Source organism: Dipteris shenzhenensis, chromosome 18, assembly GCF_047967505.1.
Source record: "Dipteris shenzhenensis isolate YYH24624 ecotype China chromosome 18, Dip_SZ_1.0, whole genome shotgun sequence".
In the NCBI taxonomy this organism is placed as follows: Eukaryota; Viridiplantae; Streptophyta; class Polypodiopsida; order Gleicheniales; family Dipteridaceae; genus Dipteris; species Dipteris shenzhenensis.
Window position 1 is genome coordinate 28,735,481 of NC_141613.1, and position 22,831 is coordinate 28,758,311.

At 43.5% G+C, this 22,831-nt stretch overlaps 1 protein-coding gene across 5 annotated transcripts in view; it reads left to right on the forward strand.

Annotated features, from left to right (window-relative positions):
- The window catches only part of LOC147891059 (uncharacterized), a 63,984-nt gene that overhangs the window by 19,470 nt on the left and 21,683 nt on the right, over window positions 1–22,831 (forward strand). For all 5 annotated transcript variants that reach the window (XR_015542597.1, XM_087389515.1, XM_087389517.1 and 2 more), the window contains 2 exons: window positions 4,251–4,382; window positions 4,464–4,594. Coding sequence is in view for 4 of the 5 variants with exons in the window: in XM_087389515.1 (XP_087245641.1) it covers window positions 4,251–4,382; window positions 4,464–4,594 (263 nt within the window). In the remaining variant the exon portion in view is untranslated. The remainder of the gene's footprint in view (window positions 1–4,250; window positions 4,383–4,463; window positions 4,595–22,831) is intronic.

Genomic DNA, 22,831 nt, shown 5'->3' on the forward strand with positions numbered 1-22,831 from the left:
TGCCGCACATTGACTTAAACATCTTTGATACGACTAAATATAGAGACATAGAAAGTCATACGAATGCCGCACATTGACTCAAACATCTTTGATACGACTAAATACCAATCCTAAAGGTTCTCTCGTCATTGCACAAGTAAGTGTGCATTTTATCTCTCAATTCAGTAATTTACTTCTATTACTTCTCACAAAGGGTATAATACAAGAAAAGAAATGAAGAAACTCCGCTCCATCTATGTGATAGTCGTCATATCTTTGGAATTCGGCCTTGGGTATGTTTAGGATCTTGGATCGTAGAATCAAAATCCAAAGTGGGGAGCTCAAAGCCCATTTTCTTTTTTATTCTTAGGTTTTGCTCTATGTTTGGAGGTCATCTACTTTTAGGTACCTGTTAGTTTAGTTTTGCTACACACACACACACACACAATAATTTTGATTAGTAAATGTATTTCACACACACAGACACTTATTTCTTTACACACACATAGACACACACATGTATACTTCCCCAACGATGAATTATTCTTTTATGTACACCCCGTGAAATCTCCCCTTTACACTCTTTTTTTAACCACCCCACATACCAAGCACACTAATCCTCCCATATCTCCACTAATCCCTTCTCAACCCATGCTCTCATTCGCTTCTTACTCCACTTGTGATTTAAACATTTTTAAAATTATCTAAGAATCAAGCCGGGGAAAACATGCATTATCTGTCTATCCAAACGTAACTATGTTGTTCTAACACTTAGTTTGTTTGGATGGTGGTAGGTAAGTGGACCCTGATCTCGAATCTGGACTGCCTGAGGATTCGACATCATTTTTCAATATTGTGTTTGTCAAACTCAATATTATTAAAAATTATTAATTTTGGTGGAAATTTTTACAAACTCTAGTTGTTGCATTTTTTAACTTAAATGTCTCAAAGATTTTTTCCTTGTATGTTTCTCAAATTTTTTTACTTTTTATCCAATTGATGGAATTAATTGTATGGCTGAATTATTGATGGGACTTTTTAATCTAAACACACACTTTGATTTCCCAACTAGCCTTTGGTTGGGCTAGTGCCATACAATTAACTCACATCCGTTGGGTAATTCTTTAGCATTGATAATTCCTAGTCATTTTATGATCCGTCTTATTTTTTACTAATTTTTGTATCTATTTTGTAGAAGTGGTTCACACATTTACTATTGGCATCATTTTTTCATTTTGACACTTCTCATATAGACCTATTTATTCACTTATTATCAGTCGATGGGGAGTAAGTTTCACATGGTGGGCTTACTCCCAACCATGTGGTCTTATCCTCTCGGTTGGGGGTGGGCCACACACAGACTTTTTTTTTTAGTGAAATCTTATATTTCTGTGTGGGAAATCTTAAAAAGAGGTAAAAATCCACCCAATAGAAAAAAATTTACAAGTAAATCCTCAGAGCAAAAGTCATGAGGCAACCAAGTCAAAAGTTACATATCAAGCCGGAGGAGGATCAAACACAGCATCCTCCAGCTTCAAATTATTGCTCTGTAAAGACTGCTGCAGTGATGAAACCACACCATCAATAAAAACCAGCTATTTTTTGCCCTTGTGATTCTTTTTGATATAGACTAGTACCCGAAATTTCTAAATCACAGGGTCAAAAACCTGTTGTAACATGGGATAAAAAGATTCGAGTGAAAAAGTCACTTTTGCATCCCCAGAAGAAGACTCTGGCGCGCACACACATACGCACACAATATGTAATTTATTTATTACATTTTCTCCCACTCTTATTTTATTATTCATTATCATTTTTAAATTTATGTAAATATATAAAAACGAATAAACAAAAGATAATGATAATAATTGTTTTCTTGTGTTTGCATTGGTGTGTTTCATTTGTTTTGTTGTATGTATGTTGGTTAATCTTTGTTCCCTTGTGTTAGCATTAGTTATTGTTATTTCCTTCCTATTAGAGGTTGTCTTGTGGTGGATATTTAGCCATCGCAGCTACATCGACGCCTACCCCCTATGCAAAGACATATTAGAGGCGGAAGATCATTTCAGATCCACAAGAATATATATATTACTTGCCGTAGGAAATACGAGAGCTCAAGCTTTAACTTGCAGCTTTTGGGAGGAAAGTGTAGGACATGGAAAACAGGAGTTTATTGAAGAGGTACTACACAAATGCAATCCATCTCCACTTGTCTCCATAGTTAAGGAGATGATCACTAATCAGGTGAGCTCATTCAAGCAAGAGATAATTGTTGGTGCCAACAATAAAGGGAATAAAGCTGATTGTGGGAGTAAGAGAGTAGGAAACTAGAGTACATAATAGAATGATCCTACACATTGGGGGTTTGCAAAATGGCTATCTTGATAATGAGGAGAGATTCATTGACGACAAAATCACATTTCGTCAGAAAGGAAATACCATAGGTCGAATGGGATGAAAATGATATATACAATATCACTCAAGGGAACACAAGTATATGTTTACTTTAGAGAGAGGGCAGCGAGAGTTAAGATTCTCAGACAAACACACAAACTGAGGGGTACAAGGATTTGGATATCTGAGGAGCTCATTACGACCCACCTCAAACAAGGAAACATTGAACTCACTAAAGTGAAAGAAGCACGTAAAGGAGACAAATGGGCGGGCTATCGAGATGGGTAAGCTTTGCTTAGGAACTTCAAATCCAAACCCAAAGATTCTTAGTCTTAAATTGATGTTATATAGGCCATGCTATGATAGTAACTAGGGACGAGTTGAGCTTTGTGTACTCCCCTGACTCTCTGGTTATCTAGATGTAGTAGCTTTTTGGTTTTTGTACTTTGTTTCAAAGGGCCTGCGAGGCCTTCTTTAAACATTAATATATCTTTCTTTCTCTCTTTTGCTCTCTCTTTGCACTTCGTATTCTTATTTTCTGTGTTTTTTCTTCCTTTTTGCTATCAAAGTTTTTATTGTTTGGTTGGCATTTCAAAACTTAGTAAGCATTGGGTTTACCCAAGAATCTTTTGAAACCCAGATGGCAACTTATGCTTGGGTTACCGAATATTTACTAAATGATTTTTATTTCTTATTTCTCATTTACTCATAATTTTGCCTAAAGTCGCTTACAAACTCCCTTCTTTCCTTTCTTATTTCGGTTGTTCTATAAAAAATCTTAATTTGTAAGATTGGATATATTCTACTCTTCTAAAGGAATACATACATACTATATCACTGTTAGAAATTGACCAACCTAGGGTACGCACAACGGAATACTGATAGAATAACCCAAGAGCTCACATAGTGTGTGGTGTGGGTGGAATCACAAACTTCTTAATTTAATGTGCTTTCCATAGATGTGTTGTGCAGACTAGCAAATAGACAATGATCCGAGCCCGATTGGGCAGCCATGTTACGTCAGCCACAATCACGTAAGCCATGGCTTAGTTATAGTAACGTGGGAAACTAGGAGGGTTCGACAATGCTTGTGGTCTCCCTCCGCCATGCTCTCCTCATTTGGTGGCTTATAGATGGGGAGGTGGCCTTTTCAACAATCACGACATTCAGTGATACAGACAATTGGGCGAGATCCTCCTCATTGGGGATCTCAATGCCAAGACTAGGGACAGACAGATAGAAATCTTGAGATTTTCAGAGGGATGCCGCAGCATTGCCAGATCTTCACTTTGAGAGTTTAGGGCCTAGGTACAGATCAGAGACACAAACACTGGATCTACCATCATGCAATATGGGAGATATTTGCTAGATATGTGTATCACTCGTATAGCTGCTCATATATAATGGAACACAGAGATGGCCAAGCTAAGAGAGATACATATGCTGCCGACATGGAGGCAGCCACATTTTGGTAGGCTACATCTTAGGATTTCTGCCTTCGCACCGCAGATATCTGAGCTAATAGTGTACCCCCTTATGCTAGGAGCAGACCACACCCATAGATCCACATTTTCCACCTACTACTAGTAGAACTTTGATCCTTCTCTAGATCATATTTATGGTAGCTATCTTGTCACTCTCCTATCATACATAGACCAGTAACAAGACATAGATGCCAAAGCTCTTCTCCTTTGCTACTATCATAGATTTACTTTGAAAGGTTTCATGTCTCTTTGTTTTTTCAGTGTTTAAAGGGTCATTTGGTTTAAAATTGAAAAAAGCTTCCTAGTTTGGGTACTTATCGCTTGTGTGTTTTTCAGTTTTTTGAATTTCCACTGATTCAGGAAGTACTTCTTGGCTTTTTTCATGTTTTCTAGGTAGTCAACACTCCTAGGGCTCACAAATGGGAGCATCAGAAGGTGACAGTGAAGGAGGCAAAAGCACGGCTGACAGATGTTGAATATGAGAAGCATCTCAATTCTGAGCAAATTAGTAGAGAGGCAATCCAGGTCCAATGTGCTTGTAAAACTGCATTCCTAAGTTTACACCAATTGCTTTGTCCATGTTTGAAATGTCTTTTGGTGTTTCAGCTTGCTGAATCAGATGGAATAGTGTTTATTGATGAGATTGATAAGATTGTCAGAAGCCATGATATGAGACATGGTCATGATGCAAGCTCTGAGGGGGTGCAGCGTGATCTCTTACCGATCATCGAGGGAAGGTGTGTTGTCCATAACAATGATTTTAATCTTTACTTCCGTGGATCAATGCTGGGATAGATCTAGCACGAATTCAGGTATCGTATTGGCTCTTAAAGATTGAGATTTGTTGCCTCTCTTAGCAAATTGAAATGAAGGGATGCATTTATATCAAGATAGGCAGGTACATGGTTGGCCTTCCTCTGAATAATTGTCTGTCCAATGTCAATTGCATGCTATAGCGAGATAATCAACATATATCCAACATTAACAACGAAAGGATGAGTAATTTCTATGTAAAATAATAAGCTTTATAAAGTTATGGATGTAAACATGCTGATATGTTTGTGTGATCAGACAGGTAACATCCTAACACAGCAGGTGTTTTTGTAATTCTAGTTATATAATATCATTAATGAGCTAAGTAGCGGAAAGGAGACTCTAATGATAACAGAGAACAATAAATCTTTATCGCATAGAATGCCTGCAGTTGAAGTTGTGTGATCCATACTATGAGGCCTCTTTTACTTAGAGAGTGAAGAGCCACATGCAAAGAGGTGTGTGCCCAAACAGTGTATGCTTGAAGGGGCATGTCTTCTTGTGAGGGGTGCAACCCTTTATGAGAGGGCACATTACAATGCTTACAGAATAGGAATGCCCTCTTCATAAGAGGTGTGCCTCTTTGAAAGAGCTGTAGCTCTTCATGGGGCACATGTGAAGGGTTGTGCCTCATGGGAAGTGTCCCATAAAAATGGCATACCCTACTAGTGCCCGTGCATTTAACCATCCATAAGTCATGGATCGTGACATGCTCTCCCACTTTAAAAGACCGTGTGGAAAATTGAAATTATGAATGGTAAGTAAATTTCATCTGATCCTGAAATTACTGCTGCAAAATGTGAGGGTACTATTGCATGTCCTCATTGGTCTGCCAGTAGAATTGGAGTTGTCAAGGTCATGCGATTTGAGTGAGGGATCGATGATGTACGTGGTACGTGTGTCTCTTTGTCAATGGTCCAGAATGCACTTGGGAATAAGAACAAATTCATGGAATATCTGCATCACCTGGAACATATGCTCTTAAACATACTATGTGAAATGTAGGTAACTCTTACCCCAAGATGGTTGTAAATCCAACTTCTAACTTAGTGCCGAGTGTTTCTTTAGAATCCTAAATAGTCCAAACTTGTTTTGTAGCAATTTGGAGGTGTGAATAATATGCTTGTATTGGTGGAACACAATGCTTCTCATTTCATCCCTGACTTGCACTAGATAGTGCGTCTTCTTGTATAATTTGATCAGCTAGGGCATTGCGATAATTCTTTCTATCTTAAATGGTGCGTTGTCCTATCAGCTAGATTTAGATTTAGATGCTCGTTTGGGAGATACTAAAATGAAATTGTTTAGACTTCTCCAGCATTTGTAGCTTGAATGAAGAGATTTGGACTACTTTTTGATTAGCCTTCTCCTTTAGTGGTAGCCTTCGTCATGGCTGAGTTTTCCCTTCACCTCTAGAGTGCCGACAGAAACTTAGTACGAAGACCATAAATGGATGCTCAAATTTGCATGGGTGTGTGGATTTGTGTGTGTGAGAACATACTTTTATACTATGGTCTACACCTACCGTTGGGCGCTGATGACGTCAGTGGGGATGTCATAGTAGCTAGTCCTTGCTATGCGTGATGGAGTTTATGGTTTTCAATCTTATGAGTGACTATTGTGAGATTGAAACTGCACTATGTTGTGTTTTTAGAGGATGAGTTTCGGAATGTTCCTGGATTCATCTAGGTATATTGATGGTAATATCACAGTGGGTCAGTAAGTTGCTTGGAGCACTCAGACAGGGTGGAGGAGGTCTCTTTTTTTTCTTACATGACTCGCATTGGGCCGCGGCTACTGCTCAAGGCAGCAACGTGGACCCCCTCGAGAGAACGACATTGGATTGAGTAGGATGTCCCGAGAGAGGTTATCTCTCGCTTTTGGCCTCATCTCTGGACCAGTCTGCGACCACGCAATATCTCCTTTTTTTTAAAGGTGTTGGCGCATGGGGGTCTGGCCATCAGCCCTTGCTTGGAGCAGATGTGGGTAGATGGCAGATGTATCTGCTGGGCGAGGGAGTTCTAGAGATGATTCCCTTCTGCCGTTGGGGATGCTAGGTCACACAGAGGATCTAGTTGGCCTCCCTTAGGATCGTGGCCAGCATGTAGCGGATATAGAGGGATTTTACTTAGGGACTGGTAGCTTGGCTCACGAAGGGAGGACTTGCCTTCCCGATGGACCCAATCTCACCGGCGTACAATATTCATGGACAGCTGGTCCTCCGGATAGAGAATCGTGTTTGGGAGACAGTGTTCAGCATTATTGCTTGGAACATTTGGGTTGCCTGGCCAGCTGTTCTCTCTTTGGCGACTACCATAGTTGCCACTTGGCAGGACACCATTTTCACCTCGCGCGCCACTTGGGAGTGTGGTACTCCAGGATCGAGAGCGATCGCTGAAAGACGAGAGCGTTTCTGCAAGGCCTGGCCTGCAAGAATCTTTTACACCCTTTCCGCGAGGGGTATTCTCTGGATATATAGACCACCACCATGGTTGCTAGCTCTTGTTTTGGAGTCTCTTTAGGCAGTGAGCCGGGAGATTTGGAAATAGGCTGGCTTTCCTCTAGCTGGCAACCAGTTCCTTTATTCTGACTTACCACCCTCAGCTCCTTTCAGAAGCTGTTTGTATGGTGTTTTAAAGCATTAATAGAAGGTTCTTTTCTTTGAAAAAAAAAGTTGCTTGGAAAGGATTCACGTTGATAACACTTGGAAAGGGCTGTTGCATCCAAACTTGATGTATGACAAATAGTCTTGGCTGGAATACACCATTTTTAACAAGACTTGGTTAACTATTTCAGTGTGTCCATTCGACTACAGACAGTACTGCCCATTGGCAGTCTGATCCTGTACTTTCTGTTGTACTGCTTGACCAGTACATGTTGTACTGTTGACAAGTACATGCTGTACTGTTGACCAGTACAACTTATAAATAGTCCCTCTACAAGTGCCTATTCCTATGCTGTTCATTGTGGGTGATGATATGATATGATAATGTTGTATTCATTGTGGGTGATGATGCCTGATTAGAGGCTCCTGCACTTTCTGCTGTATTGCCGACCAGTATATGCTATAATGTTGACAAGTACATGTCGACCAGTGCAGCCTGTAAATAGTCCCTCTACAGTTGCCTATTACTATGCTGCTCATTGTGGGTGATGATATGATAAGATAATGTGGTATTCATTGTGGGTGATGATGACCGATTAGAGGCTACACCCTTAGCTCTCAGACTTCTTTCAGTCTCATAGACCCTCCGGTCTTTCGAAGACTTTTAATAAGCTTTGTTTCTTTCTTTTTTTCTTTCAGGCCCTGCTTCAGCTGTGGACTTGCCCTAATTCAGGGCCTTTGACTGGGCGTCTTTCAGCCTCACAGTCTGCCCAGGCTGTCTGCCCAGGCTGTGGTCATACGGTCAGCCCTATGTGCTGACCAGGGTGACCCACTTGGCTTTCATAAATCTAATCCAAGAAGGACGTACGATTGCTTCCCACGTGGCTTCTTGTATTCTGCTCACATGGCACCCTCTCTCAAATCCCCCTACAGGTGCCAATGTGACACCGTCTACACCCTTACATAGAAAGATGTCAATCCTTGTTGCACTCATTCGGGCGCGGTAACAAGTGGGGCATTGACCCTATTTATCCAACACCTTAACCTATTTTTAGATAAAGGAAGAAACATTCCATTAATTCTCTATATTGATGATTTATTGTTGACAAGGGACTGCATATTGACAATTCTTGGATGCAGAAAATCTTGAGAATACTTGTTTTCGCTTTTGTATATTCATGCATGGTGAGCAAGCTTTTATAGGCTGGGAAGTACAACAACAAATCGTGGATTTGTTGTGATTGGACTACATAGTCTGTCTTATGCCCAAATATTATGGACTTTTCGAGTTGCTGAGAAGTCTCCTCGGAGACTTCCTAAGGTATCGATCATTGATTTTCAGCATGACTCGATTATTTTTCTTGACACTGATTTATATGAGGCATGTAGCTCTTGAGTGTTGGTAGATCGTCAAAACTCCGGCATGCCTTCAGTGATATAGGCAGGATGCATGAGTCTGTCATATACAATGGTCTGGATGTTATGCTCTAGCCGAGATAGCATGACCTCGGAAAGATCGGTGGGCATTTTCTCTTAGATGACCAACTTTTGTAATAGTTAATGGGCGTAAATGAAACGGTCAAGAGAAGTAACTGCCAAGGTCCTAGGTGAGGGTGAAATGGCATTGACTAGGTGGTTTTGAGTGCTAAGGCCTAGGTGCACCTAAATGTGCAATAATGCCAAGGGGCAAGTGGTTTTAAATGTGTCCCAAGAGAGGGGTAAATGGTGCACCAAGTGGAAAGGCTAAAATGATGACATTTGGCAAGGGGAACCATCTAGGGAAATGAGGGTCTCGTGGATATGCATGAGGAAAAGAAAAGGATGAATTAATTAGAATACATGTGATCTACGAGAGAAGGCTGGGAGGAAAGATAGATGCCATCGCCCGTGATCTGTGTGCGTTTTTTTAGAGACAGAGTTTTTATCAGTTGGTATCAAAGCCGAGGCTATGAAGGAGATGGAAGTGGGATCGTCGAACGACTTCAGTGCCAAATCGACGGACTGACTGTTGGTGCAACGTGGTGACGACGGACAATTGGCCTACGTATCATTTGGCGTGGACTACCTTGACGGAGATCCCATACGGGCCTTCGACGAATTCGGACGTTATCTACGACGCACGAGGCTTCTGTTTCGTGGCTGGAGTTTCGGGGTCACGTAAGGCAGCGGCTGGTAACCTGCGATGTCCTTGAATTTGGAGCGGAAGGTTCATGGATAGTCCTTCGACATCGGTACTGGGTGGCTGACCAGATAAATACGAAGCCACGGGAAGGTGATGGCTTGGGCGCTACAGCAGTCGTGACGTGGACGTTCGTCTACGAAGGCGTAGGATTGACGCACATTTGCTGCAGGAACGTGGTCCGTCAACGAGTTACGGGATCTCCTTTAGTCAATGCATTATCTACCTCGTGGGATATTGACGGACGACTGCGTGCAGATATTAGGAGGTGGAACAGAACGAAGGCCTGGGGTCATAGTTGACATAACGAAGGCGAAGGGTCGGGATCTAGATGTCGATGTTGACCCACCAGTTAACTCTGAGCGCTGTTGACGTGAAGGACTTGCACACAGGGGAAATCGGGAAGCGAAAGTCACTGCCTTCGAGTTTGTCTTAGAGTGAAGCGCGCGCCCACTTAATCTGCGAGGAAATTCCAGGGAGCATTTTTTTCCCTCTATACAAATTTTGGGCAGTTGTTGATTTGGTTTCTACAACAGAGACTGTCGCCTAATTTCCTGCATTTATTTAAAAAAAAAAAAAAAAGAGGAAGGAGATCTTAAAAAAAAAAAAAACCATTTTCTATTGTGAACCTATGGAGGCAGAAGGACAGAATTCTAGGGTGAATCCTAGTGAGTCTAGAGCACAGTCTACACAACAAATGTCACATCACACAACACCTACTTTGATCGGTAGGATTTCGATATTAGAAGATACTTTACAGCAGATTATGAACCAGCAGCTTCAAGTGAATGCTGGTCAGAATGAGATTAGGGAGATGGTACAAGCCTTGTCGGCTAGACCGTCTAGAATTGATAAGGGCAAAGCTCCAGCAGAGCCAGAGCCTAGTATACATTCATTAGAGCGCGCAAGGGTCAAAGTGCCTAATATCACTAATTATAGACCGGAGAAGTATGCTGGTCGGATGACCGAGCGCAGCTCTGATATGATCGAGGCTTGGTTACACAAGTGGGAAGAAGCCTTCGCCATTTGTGAAATTAGATCTGATCTAAAGAAAATCCGTGAGGCCACACACCTATTTATTGAGGCAGCGGATAGATGGTGGATAAAGCAACAGAAGGATCAAGTTGCTCCTACCACCTGGGAAGGGTTTAAAGCTGAATTCAAGAAACACTTTCTCCCACCTGATGAAGACTCCGGGGCTTGGGATGCTTATAGAAATCTTCGTCAGAGGAGTCTGTCAGTGGCAAAGTACACTGACTAATTCAGGGAATGTGTCATGAAAATAACAGACCCTCTCCCTATGTCGGTTTAGTTAAAAGACTATATCTATGGACTGAACGACAAGATCAAAATGGAAGTTCGGGCTGAGTATGTGACTACATTAGATGAATCTATTGCGGTAGCCCTGAACTATGAGGATGCCAGAGGCAGATCTGGTGGATTGTGCAGGCAGGGACTCAGTATGAGTACCCGAAAAAAGGGGGATTTCAGAGGAAATGGATTTCAAAGACAAGTGTCTCACAGCCAAGTGGCCAAACCAAGCAGGTGAAGCCGGTTGAGGGACCAGTAAAAACAAGTACCACCGTTGGGGTGAAAAGGAAAATAACTCCAATGGCAGCCCGGGCTTTTGGTCAAAGTCCTCGTTGACCCCTGAATAAAAAGAGAGAGCTAGAAAAGAAGGATTGTGCTTCGGCTGCCTTCAGCGACATCAGTGGAAGGATTGTCCACTGAATAAAGACCGTCGCACGGCTAATATGATAATATCTGAATGTGATGTGGAAATGCAAGAGAGTCCCAGTGTGGAACATATGCAGATGCAACTGGCGGGACCTTCTCAGAGGTTAGTACCTTGTTTGTTATGTGTGTCTATTGCTAAGTTAGTGACGGGTGCACCTGATAACATCCTATCTAAGCCCGCAGCAACGGGGTATACAGCCTTTAATGATATAGAGTTAATTAAAATGAAAGGGCAAGTGGCCAATCATGATGTCATTGTGTTGTTTGACTCGGCGTCAACTCACAATGTGATTAACGTGAAGAGGCTGAAATTAAAAACAAGCCCATCTGACTATGCGTATACAGTCAGAATGGCAGATGGAAGTTCAACTGAAGTATGGGACCAAAGGGTTACCCAGTTGGAGCTTCAGATTCAGGACTATGCTGAGAAGCTTGATTTTGAAATGACCAAGCTTGCTCATGCAGATATAGCCTTGGGTATGGCGTGGCATTCTAACAAGAATCCAGCCATTGATTGGAAAAAGCACGTATATTAGTTCAAGATGAATGATGTGCTTTATGTCTTGCGAGGTGAGAAAGATATACCTCAGGGACCCTTGGTTTCCGTGATGGAAATAAGAAAAGCTCAAGTAGAGTTTTTATTCCTTTGCACAGCATCGGTAGAGCCGGTTGATGATTCTTCGGCTAGCACTGATGTTATGCAAAGTGGGGAGATGGCCAAGCTGGCTAATCTTATAACAGAGGAGTTCTCTGAATGTTTTAGGGATGAACTACCTTATGGGTTACCTCCAGAGCGGAAAGTTCAACATAAGATTGAACTGATCCTGGGGGCAAAACCTGTAAATAGACCTCCCTATAGAATGAGTTTTACTGAAGAGGCGGAGGTGCGTAGACAACTGGAAGAATACCTCAAGTTGGGACAGATTCAACTAAGTTTCTCACCTTTTGCTTCGCCAGTGATATTAAAGAAGAAAAAGGATGATACGTTTCGCCTCTGTATAGATTACAGAGCATTGAATAATATCATTGTTAAGCACAGGTATCCGATGGCTCGGATTGATGATTTGCTAGATGCATTACATGGAGCCGTGATTTTCAGTAAGATTGATCTTAAATGTGGCTACCATCAAATCCGGATTAGAGCCGAGGATGTGCATAAAACCGCTTTTAGAAGCAGGTGTGGTCATTATGAGTTTTTGGTAATGCCCTTCGGACTTACCAATGCTCCAGTGACCTTCGTCATGCTTATGAATGATTTACTACGTCCGTATATCGGAAAGTTCGTAGTACATTTTATTGACGATATCTTGATATTCAGTAAAAGTATTACTGAGCATCGTGAACACTTAAGAGTAGTGTTCAGTACTTTGAGGAAAGCCAGTCTTTATGTAAATAAGAAGAAAACTATATTGTGTATGGTTAGGCTTGAATATTTAGGATTCATAATTACTCCATAGGGAGTAGAAATGGATCTGAAGAAAGTGGCTGCGATACTAACTTGGCCAATCCCTCAGAGTCTGACCGCGTTGCGATCATTCTTGGGATTTGTCCAGTTTTATAGAAAGCATATCAAAGGATATTCCGGAATAGTATCGCCATTGACTGATCTGACCTCAGATAAAGTACCTTTTATTTGGGGACAGAATCAACAAGAAAGTTTTAACACCATAAAATAAGCTGTGGTCACAGGACCGGTGTTAAAAATAGTTGATCCCCAGAAACCGTTGTTCCTAGAAACCGATGCAAGTGGCATTGCGGTAGGAGCAGTTCTCCTTCAAGAGGGAAGGCCAGTAGCCTTTGAAAGCAAGAAGCTTTCTCCCTCTCAAAGGAATTGGCCAACTCATGAATTGGAGTTGTATGTTGTCATCCATGCTTTGAAAACATGAAGGTATTATTTGTATGGTTCAGAGTTTTATGTGGATGTGGATCATGATACTTTGAAACATTTTTGTAAACATCCTGACTTGAGGGGCCGCCAAGCTAGGTGGGCAGAGCTCATGCAGGAGTTTAATCTAACGATTTGGTATCGAAGAGGAAAAGACAATAAGGTTACTGATGCGTTGTCTCGCATTATGCACAACCTGAGTTTCACGGTATTGGAGAGTGCTCTAATGACCGAGATAAGAGAAACTCAAAAAGTGGACGAGTTTGTCTAGAGCTTGTGACCTAAAGCTCATGTGTTAAAACCCGGGGAAAGTGAAAAGGATGACCTGGCATCCAGAAAAGGCCAAACTTATGCAAGATATACCATAAGGGATGGTATGCTAGTTAGAAATGGCAAGGTTGTAGTACCTAGTCAGAATGATCTCAGGCAGAGAGTCATTCGACAGTGCCATGATAGCCCGTGTGCAGGACATCCAGGAGTCGAGAAGACATATGATCTCGTGAAGCGAGATTTCTTTTGGCCAAAGATGAAAAATCATATTCATGAATATGTGACACGGTGTTTCTCGTGTCAGGTAAGTAAGGCCGAGCGGGTGAAGCCACCCGGACTTTTACCGCCCTTGGAAATACCACTAAGTAAGTGGGAGAGCATTTCCATGGACTTTATAGTAGGGCTGCCTACGACACAAGGAGGGTATGATTCTATCCTTGTGGTGGTTGGTCGTCTAACCAAGATGGCTCACTTCATTCCGAATAGAGAGTCTGTTAGTGCCCCGCAAGTGGCGGATTTGTTCATTAGACATATATTTCGTTTGCATGGATTGCCTAGATCCATAGTGTCAGATAAAGATGTCAGATTTACCGGTCATTTTTGGACAGCGGTATTTGAGACACTAAGGACTGAGTTGGGCATGAGTAGTGGGGATCATCCGGATGGTCAGACGGAGAGAGTCAACCAAACTTTAGAGAATATGCTGAGAGCATATGTGTCATTGAGGCAACATACGTGGGACAAGTGGTTGCCATTGTTGGAGTTTGCCTACAATGATAGAAAACATTCCTCTACCGGGTTCAGTCCGTTTGAGCTGAACTTTGGTTATAGACCAGTCAATCCAACTATAGTTGGAGTACCTCAGAAAGTGCCTAGTGCCGCGAACTTTGTAGTTCAGATGCGGGAGATGCTAGCACTTGCGAGAGCTAATATCCGCCAGGCTATGGATAGAGCCAAGGTGTATGCGGATGAAAACCGGTCTATAATATTTAAGGAAGGAGAAAAAGTTTTTCTCAGAGTTCCTTCGCACTCGAAGTCACTGACTTCAGGAGAGTGTGCTAAGTTATCACCTCGATACTGTGGGCCGTGGTTAATTCTAAAGAGAATAGGCAGTGTAGCCTATAAATTAGAATTGCCATAGGGGTGTAAGGTGCACCCGGTTTTTCATGTTTCGCGCTTAAAGAAATTTTTGCATACAGGTGACTCACTAATCGAAGGTGTGGTTTTGTTTCAGGAGATAGAGGATATTGCAAAGCGCAAACCAACAAGAATCCTGGATCGAGGAACAATGCAAATACGGAATCGGAAGATACCCACGGTGTTGGTTGCATGGCATGGTCAGCCTCTATCGGAAGCTACTTGGGAATCCGTATACCAGTTACGGAGTGTTCCCAGATTTCATCATCGAGGACGCTGATGCTTGAAGAGGGAAGGAATGTTATGCTCTAGCCGAGATAGCATGACCTCGGAAAGATCGGTGGACATTTTCTCTTAGATGACCAACTTTTGTAATAGTTAATGGGCGTAAATGAAACGGTCAAGAGAAGGTACTGCCAAGGTCCTAGGTGAGGGTGAAATGGCATTGACTAGGTGGTTCTGAGTGCTAAGGCCTAGGTGCACCTAAATGTGCAATAATGCCAAGGGGCAAGTGGTTTTAAATGTGTCCCAAGAGAGGTGTAAATGGTGCACGAAGTGGAAAGGCTAAAATGATGACATTTGGCAAGGGGAACCATCTAGGAAAATGAGGGTCTCGTGGATATGCATGAGGAAAAGAAAAGGATGAATTAATTAGAATACATGTGATCTACGAGAGAAGGCTGGGAGGAAAGATAGATGCCATCGCCCGTGATCTGTGTGTGTTTTTTTAGAGACAGAGTTTTTATCTCTGGAGAGATGGCCATCTTTCGGTGGGCTCACTTGTATCCCACTCAGAGGAGGGACCAGCGTAGTTGATATCTCATGGGATCCGCTGCCTTCACCTTTCACATTACAGACTTCTCTATTCCTGCACCATGTGGAGCTGATCATACATACCTTTTCTTTTGTTTCGAGAGATAAGAACTTGTAAAAAAGAAATGAGCTTGTTTCCGGAGAACCCAGCTCACAGTCTTGGGAATCTCTGGAACAAGGGCTAACAGCCAGGGTGGTGGTGTATACATATAGCGAATGCCTTGCCCGGTAAAAATGTAAAAATGATTCTAGGCCAAAGCGTTGCAGGAATGCTCACGATTTTCGATAGTCGCTCTCAATCTTGGAGTCCCACACTTCCAAATGGCCCAGAGCATGTAAATAAGGTCCTGCCAAGTGGTGTCTAAAGTGACTGAACTCCCATCGCCAAGCTGCATCGGGCCACCCAAATGTTCTAGGTGTGGTAATGCTGGCTACCATCTCCCAAACATTGTCCTCTTGTGACTGTAGTGGATGCCGCTAGGAGGGGGAAACCACAAAATTGGCAACAATCTAGGGGGTAGATAGCTAGATCCTTTGCCCCAGAGACAGTGTGGGATTGTCTCTAGATCTCTATCTACATAGTAGTGGCATTTGCCATCAACCCGCATCTGCTCCAAACAAGGCCCATGGGCAAGCTTCAGCTTCCATGCGCTACCATCCAGAAAAATAGGATATCTTTCGCGACTTGAGATTGGACCACAATCGAGACCAAAAGCATGAGATGACCTCGTGTGGAACCTGTTGCTCAACCTAGTGTCTCTCGTGCGAAGGCTTCCTATCAGCTGTCTTGAACTGAAGACGGCATGCGAGTTGTGTAAGAGAAGAAGGGCACCTCCTCAATCCTTTTTGAGTGTCCGGCTTGTGCTGGCTAGAACCACTACTCCCCTAGATCCCATTGGACCTCCCTTAGAGGCTGGCCCTTCCACCATAACCAAAGATTCCACCTCGCCCCCTCCTACCACCATTGTAATCGGGTCAATGGCCCAGTTCTTGCATGAGCGGCCTACCACTTTGACCCTCTACCACTCAAGCGACTCTAAAACCCTATCTGCCTCCAGGTCACTCGTCGTCTTTGGTTGGGAAAGGCCCCCGGCCTTGCTCTATAAAGTCTATGCTGAAAGAAGCCAAGGGACTGCCACATAAACTGAATCCTGAGGGGCACCCCGATCCTCAAGAACTATAGGAACTACTGATGGGGGAACGAAAGGATGCGCAATCCCTCCCACCAAGTCTCAGGGATAGCTGCCTCAATCTCCTTCATCCATGTGCCTATCCCTCTCCAATGAGAAAGTGCATGTTGTTGTGCCTCTACCTCGACGGGGAGGCATCTCCATGCCCCAAAGGACCTAGCTAGGCCATTGTCTCATTGTGCCCAACCAATGCGTGTCCGTTGCCTACGACACCCTTTTGACCCGCACCTACGAGTGCCAAATAAGTGGCTTCTTCTCAAACTCCTCCAAACACGATAGGCTAGTTCAAATGAGTCCACTAGACAAATGCTACCAAACCTTGTGGAGGCTCCACATCAGGGGTGAGCCCTTCCCTCTGAAGGAAGTATACGAAAAGATCCTTATATAAGATTGCTGCCATTGTCCACTAGTGTGGGGGATGATATGAGAAGCCCGTGCTAGAGTAAGAGCTTCCAGGGCTTTGAGCCTAGCGTGAGACCTCTTATCATTAACTTGCCTAAAGAGATGTGTTCTGCATCTCTTGATGGATAATGCCAAGTCCTTGCAATTGTGGAAGAATCATTGTTTGCCAAGCAACCTTAGCTCTAGTGTTCCTCGTACTATCCAATATGCCCACAAGAAATTGTGCACTAGGTTCCTGAGCTGCCCCATGCACCCCATCTGGAAGCACCAGCATGATGTTATGTACCACTCTGTTGCCAAGAGGACCTAGTTAACCAGGAGGGCCCTACTTGCTAGAAAGAGTTTGGCCGAGCTCCAATACAGAAGCTTGCGCCGCTCCAATACAGGTGGGCTTTTCTCTCACATATGGTGGGTGAGGAGGGGACCCAACTATTGCATGGGGGCTTTCTCTAAGGGGAAGCCTCCTATCCCCATCACGGATTCGAGCGATTGGCACACTTACACAACATCGCTATATGACGTCCTGATCCATGCACCTCCTGACTTGTCCTTTCTGTTAGAAATCGATCAACAGAGAGTACGCACATCGGAAGACTGATAGAATAGCCTAGGGGCTCACACAGTGTGTGTGGTGAGTGGTGTCACAAACTTCTTACACTTATGTGCACCAAATAGATGTGCAGACTAGTAAATAGACAATGATCCAGCCAGATATAGAAACCACCAAAAGAAAGTATTTCCGCCGAAAGCTATGGACACAATACAAAAGAGATAGATCCAAAGTCCCACCAAAGTGTGGTCCTTTGATCTTACCACAAGGTACTTCTACTATCTCCGAATATCTCTAGAACACTGAGCCGCATGCTCCCTGATGAGCATATGTAGACTCTGTGCAATACTAGCTCTCGTAAAAGAGAGCAGAGACACTCTCATTTGCTCTCCCTCTCTCCCTCTCTCAATAGAGACACTAGGGCCTAGGAGAACATGTCGGGCTGGACCCCCCCGAAGGTATTTTATTCCTTGAAGAGAATCTGTTACAAGAGTTCAGCGTAGAGTTGTCTGATACATTTCCAAAAATCCAAAACGTGAATCATTCATTACAAGAGCTTCAAGCTCATTTCAAATTGGCAACATGCCACTTGTCTAAAATCTAGACTAAGTCCTATTACATGCCACTAAGGGCCACTCTGGAGTCTTCAAAGCTCTTGGTCACACGAACCGCCTCCTAGATGCTTGTTAGGCTCCCGTAACACTTAGGGAAAATAACTCTTCCTAGTACCTGCAACAATTAATTAAAGCGCACCACCATGGCACGCATTAATTGTTAGCGCTTTGCATGCAAATAACACACTGTGGACTAATTCTAGTCACGGTGGGCGTCCCCACTGAACACATGTGCACACCTAACAAATATAAAAATATATATTTATTCTCTGGTTGACCGGAGTCAACACTCTTGATTATAATTAAGGAGCTTTGACCAAGGGTCGAGGCGCCTTAATTATAGCCAAGTCTCTCCAACCGAAGTTGGCACAACTCTCCAACCGAAGTTGGCACATCTTGGTTAACCGGTGTTAACCCTCTTGGTGCATGCCAAGTCTTGGTGACCAAAGTCAACACTCTCTGACGGTAGTCAGCTCTATGGTTCTCTGGTTAACCGTAGTTAACCCTTTTGGTAATAAACCAAGTCTCCTCGACCGAAGTCAGGTTTACTTGACTAGAGTCAAGTATCTTTGACCGTAGTCAATCCTTTGACCATTAAAAGAATTCTTTGACCATAATTAACACATATAAAACTCTTTAATTATGATCAAATAAATGGTCAACTGTACTTTGACTTAGGATATTTACATTGTGGTGACATCCCCTCGGCTTCTATTCAATTGACCTCAACTGAAAAGCTTCCTTGTAAACATCCAAAAGCTGTGGATGATCGGATAACATGTCTTCGTCCATCCACTTGGCATCTAATGCCGTATAGTTCTTGAATTTTACAAGATACCTGTGAAACTCCTTACCCTGAGGGCCTTTGCGCATAGTATGGTACACAATTTGCTCTGGCTGAAGGACCTCCTCCAACTCATCCACTTCTGGTGGATCCTCTGATACTGGTTCTGTAGACTTTGGTCCCTGGAATTTCTTTAGAAAACTCACATGGAATGCATTGTGAATCCTCCAATGCTCTGGCAATGCTAACCTATATGCAACCTCATTTATTCATTCTGTAACCCTGAAAGGGCCATAGTATCTGGGAGATAACTTTGCATACACTTTCTGTTTGCCTTTAAACTTGCGGAGCCTAGCTTTTTCAAACTTCAAAAGTACCCAATCCCCTCCCTTGAGATCTAACTGTCTCCTATGCTTATCTGCAGCTCTTTTATGTTTCTCTTGAGACCTTTCGATTGCTGTCCGGACTTGGCTGTAAGCTGTCTGGAGGTCTCTCACAAAGTGATCAGCTGCAAATATTTCATCTTTGGTCCTCAATATAGGTGGCAAAATCACCTTCCCATATATGACCTCAAAAGGGGCTTTCCCTGTAGCTTCAAGCTCATTTCAAATTGGCAACATGCCACTTGTCTAAAATCTAGACTAAGTCCTATTACATGCCACTAAGGGCCACTCTGGAGTCTTCAAAGCACTTGGTCAGACGAACAGCCTCCTAGATGCTTGTTAGGCTTCCGTAGCGCTTAGGAAAAATAACTCTTCCTAGTACCTGCAACACAATTAATTAAAGTGCACCACCATGGCACCCATTAATTGTTAGCGCTTTGCATGCAAATAACACACTGTGGACTAATTCTAGTCACGGTGGGCGTCCCCACTGAACACATGTGCACACCTAACAAATATAAAAATATATATTTATTCTCTGGTTGACTGGAGTCAACACTCTTGATTATAATTAAGGAGCTTTGACCAAGGGTCGAGGCGCCTTAATTATAGCCAAGTCTCTCCAACCGAAGTTGGCACAACTCTCCAACCGAAGTTGGCACATCTTGGTTAACCGGTGTTAACCCTCTTGGCGCATGCCAAGAGGGTTAACACCGTAGTCAGCTCTGTGGTTCTCTGGTTAACCGCAGTTAACCCTCTTGGTAATAAACCAAGTCTCCCTGATTTCAGGTTTACTTGACTAGAGTCAAGTATCTTTGACCGTAGTCAATCCTTTGATGCTCTGACAAAAAATACAGAACTAGATCTGAAGCAGGGTGTGCCCTCACAGTGATCTCATACATGCACTTGAGGTTTGGGAGAACTTTGTCCAAGGAGCCGGAGCTCGAGGCCAATATTTTGAACTACTCGCAACCTACCTTTTGCCCCAGTTTTGGTTCAGCTCCAATAAGGAGTTCAATTCCTAGCTCTCACTTAGTGTTAGGGCCCCAATGTAGTGATCTCTCTAGTTTAGACGAGACCGAGAGCTTGAACAAGGAAATTCAAGAACGCGCTGGCCTAAGGGCCTCTGAAGCCTTGGACACCAACATTGCTCCACCTCCTTCCCCTTCTCCTTTTGTAGCCCCAGATTAAGGGGGACTATACCCAACATGTTGGACAGCTAGGCCAATCGAATTTAGTAGAAATGGAGCACCCTTTTGTCAGCATGCCCACAAAAAGGGGAGGCAATGACATTAAAAGAATTCTTTGACCATAATTAACACATATAAAACTCTTTAATTATGATCAAATAAATGGTCAACTGTACTTTGACTTAGGATATTTACATTGTGGTGACACTCTATCCAGATCCTTCTACCTTACCGCCTGTGTACAGCCTAGGTAGGCAGCCTTCCAAGCTAGGTCTGCAGCTTCAAGGTTCTCTCCTTCACCTCCAGGGATGAGGTTCAATTCAGGTCTCTTTGGCTGCTCCAAACTGCTGGGGATGTGCTGCTCCAAGTGAGAAATGTATGAGGCACAATGGCCCCCTTTTATAGGCCCAAGGCCTGCCCCCAAAAAACCGACCAGCAGGGCCGACCCAAACAGGCTGACCAGGCTGCCGTAAAACCGCCCTAAAGGGCTCTCATAACAAGGGCCCCTTGGCCCACAAAACTAGGGCTTTAGCCCTCACTTCAAGGTAGGGTCCCAGCCCCTAGGTCTGCCCTACGTAAGGCCTGGGTGGGCTCCAACCAGCCCAACCAGCCTCTCCGTTGGCCGACCCATATGCTGGTCTGTCCTGCCATATTCCTGTGCCATTTCTGCATGTTGCAGGCCATGTGCCTGCCCACAAGCCTTGCCAAACAGCTCGTCTTGTAGGCACCTTTACCCCGGGATGCCCGGCCATCTTGCTGCTCATCAATAGCCTCCTGCCAGGTCAGATCCAGGGCATGATGCCCCTGCCACCTTCTCTGCACAAAGGCGCCATCTGATGCAGCCTATGGAGCTCCAGGTACTTGACCTTTCTTCTCTGATATCTGCCCCCATGGCAGCCATAGTGCTGCCCATGTGGCCTTCCATCAGTTCCTAGGTCTACCCCCGATGACGACATAAGTGTTGCTTTGCTTGCTAAGTATGTCTTCCTTTTGTTTTTCTTAAAAGTTTTTGGTTACCTCTTTTTTCTTCTCTTTCATATTCTCTTTTATTTTCTCTTTTATTTTATGTGTAGATTTTTTATCTTTAGAACAACAAAAAATCTAAATTTGTATGATTGGACTTATTCTAGTTTTACAAAGGTATACAAAAAAAAACTTTCTGCCCAGGCCCACTACATCCATTTTGTTCACCTTACAGAATGTAGGAGCTGCATTGCATTGGCTCCACAACAGGAGAGCCTAGGACCATGAGGGGATGCAGACTGAGCACTTTGCACATGGACACTAGATTTTGGCCCCAATCTTAGTGCAGATGTTCAACGATGCTGTATGCCACGGTTTCCCCCCTGCTTAGAGTACCGCTACCCTCATGCCGATACACAAAGTATGGGATCCCATGGACACTGGGAACTACTTACTCACGATTGGTCACAAATTGGCCAAGATTTATGGGTCATACAAGAGAGAGAGATCAGCTTCTATACAGAGACACAAGGATAGGCTGGATTCCGGAGGGTAGCATTTCACTCTTGACCATATCTTCACTCTATGGGTCGTGATCGAGGAGGTGAGATCAAGATCCTAGAAAGTCTATTCTTGCTTTGTAGACTTTCAAAAGGCCTTTGACACAGTCCCGTGAGGCTGCGCGATTAGGAGACTCTAGGAGATGTAGGTCCTAGGAGAGATGATCTGGGGGGGATGAGCTTATATGAGTCAGTTTGAGGGAGTTCAAGAGCCCCGGAGGTTTGTCAGATTGGATTGAGAGCACATTCAGATTAAAAACAAGGATGCTCCCTCTCACTAACACTCTTTGGGATCTATAGTGATGGGATCATGACTTTCATTGATTGTGTAGGAGGTGAGGGATCTTTGCTCGCTGATCTGATGATATAGATATTATTGTACGCAGATGACATAGTCCTCATATCTTCTTGAGCGGGAGGCCTATAGAGACAACTAGGGGCCATAGAGGTGTTTTGCGGAGAGAGAGACTTGACAGTCAACCTTGCAAGATCAAGTTCTGATTTTCAGCACCTCACGGACAATACTTCATTGACACAGCTTCACTTACCGAGGGGAGCTGGTGGAGTTTGTGTAGTCATACACTTATCTAGGGGCACTGTTCACGGGGCCTATTTTAATGATGACTCATGCAGTCAGGACACGATTTACACGAGGGTAGGGAGCTCTGGCTTGGCTAGAGTGACAGTGGTTTCAGACACACTTCCAGGTCTCTTTGACGAAGGATGGATATTTGTTACATTTGTGAGACCAATAACCATGTATGCAATACCACTCTAGGAGAATGACCTATCGACGACCACTGATTAGCAGAGATTTGAAAGGCTTTAGGTGACTATGGGATCGAGGATGATTCGGAGTAAGCCTTAGTTCCTCATCAGATCATATAGGTAGAGTTTGC